Source organism: Aquila chrysaetos, chromosome 1 (genome assembly GCF_900496995.4).
Source record: "Aquila chrysaetos chrysaetos chromosome 1, bAquChr1.4, whole genome shotgun sequence".
Taxonomy (NCBI): Eukaryota; Metazoa; Chordata; class Aves; order Accipitriformes; family Accipitridae; genus Aquila; species Aquila chrysaetos.
In genome coordinates this window covers 82266385-82278113 of record NC_044004.1, presented here as the reverse complement: position 1 = coordinate 82278113, position 11729 = coordinate 82266385, and the positions used below count along the sequence as shown (strand labels likewise).

Here is an 11729-nt window from a genome sequence, read left to right as displayed (position 1 = left end):
GGAAAATGTCCCTACACATTGAGCCATATAAACACCTACAGGGGTTGCTACCCATGCTGCTTTAGCAACCTTGACATTTTGCAACCAGACGGAGCAAGAAACAAAATGCCAGTTTAAAGGATACGCTCTGAGATAAGAGGCACGAGGTTTGGTTCACCTTGTGAAACACGGCACCTATTCTCAGCTTTATAAGTAAGCATTTGAGCCAAAAAACTCTTTCCCTAATTTTACCAGGATGGGGGGGATTATTAAAAATGCTTAAATTAAAAACCTTCTCCACTAACTATGGTGATGTGCACACAACCTTCGGGAAGGGTCCAAGAAAACCTTTTACATCTCAGAGAGAAAGGAAAGTGATCACATCAACAGGAGACACGCTACAGCTTTAGAGGACTTGAAAGCAAAATAATTTTTGATGATTAGGGGTGGAACAGGAGACGGACATGTTAAATTGACACCAGCTGACAAAACCCCCTTGCCAGAGAGCTTTTAGAAGCTAAAAACACATAAATGGTTTAGTCAAACAAAGTTTTAGGGCTGGCCCTTGTGTTTAGTTCTTCCCCTGGTATTTACCGTCGTGAATTTGCAAAAGCGTCAGAGCTCAGAGAAACACAGCAGCCTGCCCCAAAATCCCTCCCAGATTGGAGGACTAACTACTAGACACAGGCACGCTAGTATAATCCTGCACCTGCCACGACAGGCGAAGTGAGAAGAAAAGCGTTCGGCATGCGTTAAGTGAGCGATAGGATCGAGGATAAATACTACCGCAAAGAACTGAATCAAAGCCTTGCCCTCTGTTCTTGGCTGTCAGCGGCCTCAGCTCATCCCTGCTGCGATGCCTCGCTGGGAAGAACTCTTTTACAAGTGGCACCAGCACAATGCTACAGTTTTCAAACTCTTTTCACAGTTCATTGGCGTCTCGGCAAAGAGACTGCCCTCGGAGGCAGCTCAGTTCCCTTACAACTATCTGTTCTGACCGGCGCTACAGAGATCTCGGGAGCGTTCAAAAACCGGGAAGAAAAGAAAAAGCAGTTATCGTGAATGCATCCCAAACAGAAATACGTCTGTTGACTGCTCGCCGAGTTTCATTTAATTCAGAGTAGTGCTCCGTCACCTCTCCTCTGCCTGCACCTACGTGCTGTCTCTGGCCTTAGGTTCCCCTTGCGAGCTTCCCGGAGGAGAGACGGTCTTTTTACATCAGGTAATTCCCAAACACGCCGCAGCACGGTAAAATCCCCCATGCTACGCTCAGAGCAAAAATGACAATTTGCAAAGCAGCACCCGTTGAAGGGGAACTTCCAGAGACAAACCAGTTCAACACCAGTTCCCGAGGGAAGCGGCGGGAGCGATGCGAACGCCGGTCTTTGCCCCCCTCGAGCCCTCTGGTTTGTTCCCGTGCTGCGAAGCCGTCGGGGTCTGCTGCTGCCAGCGCACGACGTGCTTCAGCTCACCCTTTACAGCGTTAAAGCAGAACAGCAGGGATAATTAATTTATGTTCAAAACACCAGGACTGGATTGGCACATTCAGCCGTTCCCCTAGGAAGAGGAGAGAAGAAAGAGCAACTGCGGCTTGACAGATGTTAGTCATATGCTTAAATGCACTTCTGGAAGGCGCTCGGATATACGTGTCGAGTGATTATAGAGCAGGGTGAGAACCTGCATGGAACAGGAGGAACTTCTCTACAGTTATACCTACACAAAACTCTCAGATCTCCTCACAATAAAAAGGTTACTAAGGAAAATCCAATTAGCTTTCAGTGCGGCTGAAGCTTCTGGGAGTTGGAAAAAACCCAAAATCCCTGGGTTCTTCAGGCAGTTATCTGGCATGGCTGGGTGGGCACTGCTCGCACCGCAGCCGGGAAGGAGATGGCAACGCAACCACGTTAAGGCAAGGTAGCCGAAAGGCTTTCTGAGCCACATAATGTGTAGCTGCCCACCCAGGAAATCAATAGCGGGACTTAAAACTTCTCTGGAAGAAGGAGGGACGTCCCCGTGGAAGACAGAGCCACGTTGACTGAATGCCAACGCTGAATGTCTTGCTCACTTGGGGCTTTTTTTTTTTCCAGGTCCCAATAATGACCGGATGCTCTGACTCTGTCCAAGGCAGAATGTGTTCTTCCTCTATGGAGTGTTTCACTGCTAGACAGATCACGAAAATCTGAAATTCAAGTGCTGGCCAGTTTTGCTTTGAGATCCCAATTTGTAAGAGACGAGTAACAGCAATGCCAAACTAATGCTGCAGAAAATCTGAAAGCCCACAGATGTTAGAGGAGGGAAAGATGGAGCACGAGCACAAATGATGACGGTAGGAGAGGAAACGGGAGAGGCAGAACGAGCAGAGAGGAGGGCCAACTCAGACAAAAACTTAGTTAAACGTAGCAAAGTTCATGTAAATATTTTGGTGACTATTCACATTATTGCATGATGAGAATACACTTTTGTGTAACAATCCTTGGAGATTTGGGAACACAAGGGAAAGCCTGTATTTCCAAACAAATTGGCACAGGGAGCTTATATTGTCACTAGATGCGTTCTTTACGTTTGTGATTAAACAGGTATCTTGTTAGTGCTAGAGTTACTGCTTCTATCGTGAAGATGGGGAGAGAGTCATAATATTTAGTATTTCAGAGGATATTTAGAATTTAGGAGAATGCCTGTTGAAGGGCTATTTTCTCTATGTCCAATTCAGAAATAAGCAGGGGCATGAATGATAGATGGTGTTCTGCCACCCCATCACGTACAGAAAAGATTTCTATTGCAAAGCTTAGTGGAAGATGTGTGCTCTGGTATTTTAATGGCCTGGATTTTCTAAAACTATTAAAGAAGGGCACGAACTACTGTACAGACAGAGAGTGAGAACTGACTGCCTTGGTAGCGGCTCTACCAAAGAGGACCTGGGAGGGCGCAGAGTTATAAACTGGTCCAGAGGCAGCTAGTACGCTGTTGCAAAAAAACCAGTGTACTGGGTGTACAAAACCTTGTATCATTTGCAATCCTTCCACTTGAAGCTGGTAAGATTGCAGCGAAAATACCTCTCCCAATTTTGGATTCTGTAATTTTGCATTCAAGAAAAAGACGGACTCATCAGAAAGCAACAAGAACATGACGAGGGCTAAAAATTACCCTTGGTGGAAGGCTTTGTATTTGCCTAGAAAAGGATGCAGAAGAGACCTGACAACAGTCGTTAATTATGTAAAAGAGCTGCAGCAAGGAAGGGAACAAACTGTTTCCATAACTCCTCTTGAAAGAATGGCCTGGAAGGCAAAAAGTGATAGAATTAGATGGAAGCAAGGGTCAGACAGGGTGGACAGCAGGAAAAGTATGTGAGAGTAAGCAGGGTGAACCACTGAAACAGCTTGGGGAGGGAGGCTGGGAATATCTATCACTGGAGATTTAAAAGAGCAGATTTTTTCCAGGTTGTTCAATTTGGGAAAAATATAGGTGCTTTTTTGCCATGTGGACCCTGAAACATACCATTAGAGGCACCCTTGTACTTGCAGATTTAAGTTTAGAGTCACGTAGGTTACTGCTTTGTAACTTTCTGCAGACCACTGAGCACCAGTCCGGCTAAAAACCAGTGTGAGGAACGGGTCGGGTTTAGCTAGTCCCACCTCTGAACGGGGGACCACATCCGATGTTCTCCAGAGGTCCCTGCCAGCCCCTACTACTAAGATGTAGTACATCTTACACAACGTCCTCTCGTGGTCCTCACCCTTAAACTTCTTTGGTCTTTCCTCCTTCTTGGAAGGGAAGTTGGAGGTGGAGGAGTTCTTGCAAGGTTTGTCAGACTCCATTCAGGATTGAAAACCCAAATCTATTGAACAACCTGGTGTTACTGAACAGTACACCGATATAGCTTCATATGAAACAGCGGAGAAAAAAAAAGTTGGAAAACTGAGCAATCGAAGGTCAGGAAGTGCCAGAACTAAGGATTTTCTGAATAACCTTACTTCTGACTGCTTTGGACATATGCATAGAGAGCTTAATTACGCAATCTCTTACAACCTTCCCTCCTCCTCTAGCATATAGGTTTCTTCTTCATTCATCATTCTGTATGCAATACAAGCCTTACCTACGCATACCTTCCACACACTGCATATATATCTACTCAGTACGTTTCACACCGCATTTTTGCTTATTTTGCTTTCGGAGACCATCAGTATTGATCAGTATCAGATCATCACAAAAACTCTAACGCCAAAGGAACTCGTCTTTACCGCATACCCTTTGAGGTAGGGAAGTATCATTCACCCCGTTTTATCGGTGGGGAACATAGGCACAGGCAGAATAAAGCCAAAGTGATCCAGTCTCCATTATCAGGAGGCCCAGCTTGAGATACTGACAGCTTTTCCAGAGTCCTCGCAAGTATTACAGCACTTCACTCGTTCAAAGCACGGTGTTCAACAGCTGTTAACACCGACCGCTTCTCTACATCAGACCTCAGAGTACCAACGCCGGTGCCCAGGAAAACAAAGGCGGTACATGTAGCGATCCTCTGCAAGGACTCTTGCTAAAAATGACACAAACCCCATTGCAAAGACAGGCACGGAGTTTGTGTCTTGAAAGCCGCTTTCTCTCCCTCTGAACCCTTCCAGCCTTCACCAACACCTTTCTTGTGCAATGGAAAAGAGCAGCTGCCCCATCGATAACATAACCCTCCGTCACGCAGCCCCGGCTAGTTCCCGGAGCAGGAGGCAGTCAGCGCAGCGTGCGGAGCAAGGCTCCGGTGAAAAGCACACGCGAGCATCCATAAATCGGGATGGCACGAGCAAACCTGGCAGGCCAGCAACGCTTGTACGCTCCCCTAAGCTTCTGCAGGTATTCCTGGGCAAGCCTCCCAGCACAGTAAGAGCCAAGCCACTCGAGTCTTAAAAAGCAAGCTGCAAAAGCGGTAAGCCCATCCGTCGGACCTGCTTGGCTCCGACGGGTTTGTTGGCAAGGCTCGACGCTTGCAGAGCGCGTTGCTGCCGGCCAGATGTGCCCCAAAGAGTAAGGAGACCCAGCCAGAGACCCACTCGGGTCCCCGAGAGGAGCGTTAGGATCCAGGCTCTCCCTCCTTCCCCGGCTCTGCGGGACTCCAGCGCTGACGGTGCCACCTATTCCTCCTACCGCAGATAAAACCGTCGTCATGCTCTGCGATTCCCCGGAGCACGAATCTTGTCCTCGCTTCCCTCCGCCCCCTCCTGCCTTTTCGTTCCTCTGCCTCGGTGGGAAGCGCTTATCTCTGCTCTTACTCCCCCTCTCCCTCCGCATCGTGCCAACAACATGCGCTCAGAACAACGACCAGATGGGAATACTTGTAAGAGCCTGAGGTTAACCCGTGTCTTTTATCCCACATACTCTCTGCTGTTTTGAAATGCAGATTCTATTGCATGCGATTTGTAGCGTAAAGATTTAACGTTAATAGTATAGTACGTTGATATTGCTTGTGAAATCTATCTCCTTGCTCGTATTGCACGTTGAACATCTCTGATACGGAAAACAGAAGAGACGACAGCTAACATTTTAAGGTCTCAGAAGGGAAGGACCTATTGGAAACATGAAACAAATCACTATTTTTAGTGTGTATATGCATATATGTGTATTTAATATTCCTCTCTCCCTTCTCTCTCTGCTAATCTGTGTGTCACATATAAATTCACAGACGTTCTGTCAGCACTGTGCTTAGTGGGGCTGGGCAGAGCGCCTTAGCTTTAGCTGTCTTCCAGCACCCGACACGAAGGGCGATCTTTTCCTCCAGTTAATCTCTGCGTGGCAAATGATCAAGACGAAGAAACAGCTGGACGCAAACTTCTTCTGCCCGCAGGATGGATTTCCCCCACCGCGGTTAAGAAACCCATCTGACCGGCTGCATCTCCGATCAACAGCTCCAAGGCAGGAGCTGTTATCCTGCCCTGTTGAATACTAGTACATAGGATGGGTCTGAAACACCTAAAAGACAGAATATGTCTTTTTTTTATTTATGGTGGCTACTCTGTACAGAGCTAGCAACTTCCATGTGCCACTCCAAGCGTTTCGAGGTAGCCTATCAATTAGGAAGATGAATTAGCAAGTCGTTAATGACGGTTTTATTGAGGTGGCAGCCAGGCAGCTCGAGGCTAGGCCAGTACCTCTGGACACAGCACAAACACAAAATACGTCCAACAAGAATGAAAAGGTCAGAAGGTACATCCAGCGTACACATTTCTAGAAGTTAATGTACGTAAGAGAGCCCCGAGGCTTTGGGTTCACGTTTCGCATGATGCCTCGGCATGCGGAAGGAACAATCTAATTACATCCATCACAGAAACGCCAAAATGGCGTCAGCCTTCTAAAACCTCAATTTATGCTTTGCCATTTCTGGAAAACCAATTTTTAATCCATGTCATCTATCAGGAGTTCCTGATATTTTATTTTACCTCGATGCTTTAAAATACTGTTGCCTTCATGGAGGTACAAGTGGGGAACTGAACATGGGCATGACAAAATATTAGGAAGAAAAATCAGTGTCAGCCCATGAAAGCTTCTGCAGATTTTGGAGAAACAGAGCAGCGGAAGATCTGGCTTTAGCTTTTTCCAAAACGCCCGAGTCCAGAAGCACCTTGTCCCCTGGCCGGGGCTTTTTTCCTGCGGCCATGACAGAATTCAGCCATTTTTAGGCAAGACGGGATCACCCCACAATGTCCGCAGCCACGATTTCGCAGCACTGACGGGCTCAGCGATAACGAACTGCAAGCATGTAGGACGCAGAGGGCAACCAAGACCCTTCACGTGAACCACAGGTTTCACTTCTACAGAGAAGAAAAAAGCCCAACGGGTGAATCTTGTTTCTCCAGATGCTCAAATTTGCTTGGTTTTGCATCTACGGAAAGAAATTTTAATGCCTCCAGATAAAAGTGAAAGGACAGATGGGTCAACAGAAGACATCACCATGCTACCATTAATAATGTAAAGATGATATACCCACTGCCCAACGGGGAGTATGCCCTACAGCTGGGAAACAACTCGTGTATATGGCATCGTCCGCAGGTATGAGGAGGATGGCTGAAACCTGCTGCCACCTCAAGCCACCACCAACATGCCCATCCGAGGGGACAAGGTCCGCGGTCCCCGCCTGCCGGGCGTCTATGGGGACGTAGCACGCTCTCCCAGGAAATCTTGGATATGTCGGACAAGCTTTGCTCCCCAGTGCCAGCGTTCACGCTGCCGGGATCAACGCCAGAGGGACGATTTGTTTCGGCAGAGGCTGTGGGGCGACAGCTTCGCTCGGGTTTATGCAAGTGATACGTCAAGCGTGGCCTTTATTTCCACTCTTACTTGGATAAACTCTTTATTTCAAATACAACCTTTACTTGAAAGGAATGGAGGGGTAGGAGGGGAAAGGTGAATTTTAGACATCACAACACATTAAGTAATTAAAAATAAAGGGCATTTTAATTTTGGAGGAAGCAGCATAGAAAATTAAACAGAAGGTATACTTTTCTTTAAGAATTACTTTATAAATTGTATATATATACTGTACGTACAGCAAAAATAGGAATGCCATGGAACTAAAACCGCTTATTAATTAATTTTTGACCTGGTGCAAAATCTGCCCAATTAAAATACACAAGAATAAACCTTTTTCTGCTATAAAAATTACTACACTTGGATAAAAGGGCTGCAAGTCAAGCAAGCAGTAGGCTTCCTAACCAATACCAACTCCCTTCCCTGTGAGTTTAGGCCACTTCAATAGGCCACAGGGAAAAAAAAGGTGCAATCATTAGACTACAACATCTTTAGCAGAAAAAAAAGTGTGCTGACATTGATTTTGGTAATTGCTTGGGGGGTTTTTTTGTATGAAGAATGGGTTTTTAATACTTCTACCTGGGATTTTATGACCATGGTAGTACAGGTTTGCAGACCCAGGGGTTGTAAAATGACACCGAAACACGACGTGGCCGGCAGTACCTGCAGCTGCCTCTTCCTTACAGCTCTCACCTCACCTCAACGACGCCTCCAAGGAAGATTTTTGCCTTCTTTTGACTACGTTTTCCCTTGCAGCCTTGCTGAAAACCTAAGGGATGAGAGCGCTTAAAAGCAGAAATCTTACAAGGGCCACGACAAACAGCACGCAACCAGCTCTCGGTGAAATAACGCGTTTATCCAGACCGGTAGTAGGAGAAAACCGTCCCCTCTTTAGACTGCATACTTCAGATAAATAAGATTATTTCGCTACGAGCTACTACAGGCTACAATATACTCACATAAATATATTAATGCCTATATGCGAATATGAATTTGTATATATCGGATACAGATAAGAAACACTTACGACGACGAGTAGATTACCAATAACCGCTGCAGCTTCTTGCTGGGTAAAGTCCGTCATCCAGACTTGACGTGACGAACCCGCGCCGGCGGGTTTTGCCATCCCCTCCGGAGCGTCCGGTGGGTCACCCTCGCTGCACCAGTGCAAAACACTTCCCGGCCCTTCGTTAGCGTGCCCCTGCCTCTGTACTTTACCAAGAAAGCCGGCTCGATGGGCTGGACTCAACACAAATCCCCCCGGGGCTACAAGGCAGGGGAAGCCCCTGCAGCCCCTTCCACCCCAGATAAGCTTTTTAGGGATCGCCCCAGCTTCTGTGCCAGCAGCGGGGAAAGCCAAGTACGAGGGAGCTGCTGGACTTGGCTTTGTCGAGACTCTAGGTGAAAAGCTTGGGTTTAAGCCTCGGTGGCAACATCGGGGGCCCGATTTGCAGAAGGGGCGAGGAGCCGCAGCGACGGCGGGGCTGAGGACGCTCAGCAGCTCTGCAAATCGCAACTGAAAAAAAAAAAAAAAGTCGTCCCACTCTTGGTGGTTTGAGAGGATCCTCAATACAGCGCCTGTCCTCCTCTAACATACGAGCGGAGCTGGACCAAGCGAATACGATAGGTCTCTAACAGACATGTGCATGCACGAGACGGCTTCTTTGAGCATTTAGACTACGTTACCGAAGCATCCCCTTACCAGAGCGGGAGCAGAAATGTGCTCCTAGTATTATTTACACAATATAAAGTGCATTACGATTTAATTATTGAACTGACAGACTTTCTGCCGGGACCATACAATTTTGAAACAGAGGTGAGGGCTTGAATAGGAAATTCTCTCATGAGAAAAAGAGGTTCAGACTGGTGCTCTTCACCCTGTCCTCCTAAGGATTGTTTTTGGCCGTTCTTTCTAGTGCAAATAAGCTTGTGTTTTCTCAAGTTTAAGGGACATGGCAGTTTCAGGGCATCAGGAACAAACATTTAAAACGCATTAGGGATTCAGCGTTCCCGAGCATCTCGATGGGCCCTTCTGCGTGCGAGCAGCCCACGTTATCGCCGCTCTCGGAAGCTGAAGACGCGCTGCCAAAAATAACAAGGAACCCGTTTCCGAATCTCACCGTTAAAAGTCTTGCATTGCTACATTTCCAGTGAGTCTGCATTACCCTCCAACGACAACATCTGCAAACATCGGTGCTTTCCATTGCGGTGGAAACCCGTGGCTAGTAGTTTACCCATGGGTGATTGGCTATGAACGTGAAGATACCGATCCAGTTTTGGATACTAAGGTGCATCCCGCGCCAGGGGAGTAAATAAATGCATTAGTGGATCCTACAGGATACCTGCATGCCAGAACCGAGCCTGACCCAGTAGCCAGCAGACGCTGAATTCCTGGGTGATATTTACAATAAACTAATGCCATCAGAAGGCCAATTCATTAACAAAAGATAAAGGGATTTTTAAAAAAATGGGCAGCAATAAGGAAAGCCATTTCTCATCTTTTTTTCTTTTAAAACGGTGAAGAAAATATCCCCTTCCAGTCGCTTTGCCCGTCGCAAGTATTTTCCTCACCAACGCTACAGGAACACAGGGAAGGCATGATCACTTACAACACACGCGGTCACTCAGGCTAATTCCAACGTAGGAGCTTTTATGATCCCTTGAGGCAAAGGCAGGCGGGGACGGGGAGATGTCAAGCTCGTAGGGGAGGAATGCCATGTAGAAACAGGAAGGAGAGCGTAAAAAGTTTGTACATTCATAGCTCCAGTTTGTTGGAATATAAGTTAATTTTTTACTCCAGGCACTGTGATGGGCAGCAGCAGTCAGCGATACGCTAACGTACGCATCAAGGACTCATTCACTAAATTCTGGTTTCACACCAATAATAGGATGTAGAGTTATTTTAATGTTGGTTTTGTTTTTTTTTAATTGACCTGTTAAAACCATTGGGACCAAAGCCCTAAGAGCGACGATGAACCAGTACCCCATTTAACCTCCAGCTGATTCATCACGGTCCGCTAGCTGTTTGAGTGGTGGAGCGAGAACATCTCTCCGAGAGTTGAAAAAGTACCTGAAAGAGCGATCTACACAGAAACGGATGGGAGTTTTTGACACTACTAAGCCAAAGGCTTGGTTGCTGTAACTGCTATGTGTGGTTTTATCTAAAGGGGGAATCACCTAAAACAGTGAAATTAACTTCCTTACTTCTTGTCACAACCGTAACATTTTCCTAAAGGTTCTTTGGTGACTTTGGTGCAAGCTTTTTTTTTTTTTCTTTTTTCTTTTTTTTTTTTTTTTTTAAAGTTAAAACAGATCAAGTAGTTTTAGTACCCAAACTAAAGTCCAGATTATCCTCTTGGTTCCCACCCCTGCCTCCCCAACTTTTCTTGTTATGGTTAATGACATTAACAGGTAATAGCATTCAGATTGAGCGTGGCCGTGCAGCGTGCAGGTGGGTCCAGACTAAGAGCGATGAATGGTCTGGTTGGAGATAAATACATTTCTCAACAGATTAAAAAAATGTAATGGTTGCATGGAAAAATAGCTGGTCCATGTGCACACTAGGCCACTCTGTAAAAAAAACTACTCAAATGATTACAAATATCTGATTAGACATAGTAATGCCTACTTAAAAAAAAAATCTTACAGGTGGGCAACACGTAATTGGAAGTACCTGGAGCTCAATCAAACTCCCGCTGATTTCAGAGGGGAAGGAGCTGGTCACCCAAGGGCTGGAAAACCCCCTTACGTTATAAGTATTCATGTTTTAGGAAACAACAAAGAATTTTCAAAAATCTTTCTTCAACCTCCTAAACAGGTAATGGTACACATTTTCCCTCCAGGCAGAGTTTATATCGTGAGATGTAAAATTTACGTTACAGAGACTTCAGCGGGACGACGCTGAAACCTGGTGGTGGGTGATCAGGAATCGAATTGCTTGATGACAGTCCCAGCTCTGAGCGGGTGGGAAGGGGGTGATGGCAGTGCAGAGATATTATCTCCTAACAACAACACCTGTAAAATCAACACGACAGAAAACCTGACGCAGCGTTAACCACAGCTTCCGAAACATGCTACGGGTAGGTATGAGAGAGAGATGCCTTTTTGTACGAATCTAATGGTGCACCAAACCCCCCAAAGGTCTTTCTTGCAGAGGGAGGAGAAAACGCCTGGGTGTTTTCCTCGCATGGGTAACGTCACGACCGCATTTATCTCACATTTGGGAGAGAAGCTGGGAGCCTCGGTCGTGGCGGTCCCTCCACCTCCGAATACCCGCTCCGCAGCCGCCTGCTGGAACCCATAACACCCTAATACAAAAATACCTTTTGAAATTTTGGACAAATGCATTAAAAATAAAAAAAATCACCAGCCCCGCACGGGGAGAACACGTAGATGAGGAGTGGGCTATTATTCATTGCCATTAATTCAGAAGGCTTAGCACTCGAGTAGAGCTTCGCTATCCT

At 46.4% G+C, this 11729-nt stretch overlaps 1 protein-coding gene across 10 annotated transcripts in view; it reads right to left on the bottom strand.

The window, feature by feature from the left end:
- The window catches only part of PURG (purine rich element binding protein G), a 31858-nt gene that overhangs the window by 17190 nt on the left and 2939 nt on the right, over nucleotides 1-11729 (bottom strand). The window contains exon 3 of one of the 10 annotated variants that reach the window (XM_041128793.1): nucleotides 7395-11280. The exons of the other annotated variants lie outside the window; for them this stretch is intronic. Within the exon in view, the coding sequence (XP_040984727.1) occupies nucleotides 11188-11280 (93 nt within the window). The 3' untranslated portion in view covers nucleotides 7395-11187. Of the gene's footprint in view, nucleotides 1-7394; nucleotides 11281-11729 lie in introns of those variants that run through there. 10 annotated transcript variants of the gene reach the window in all.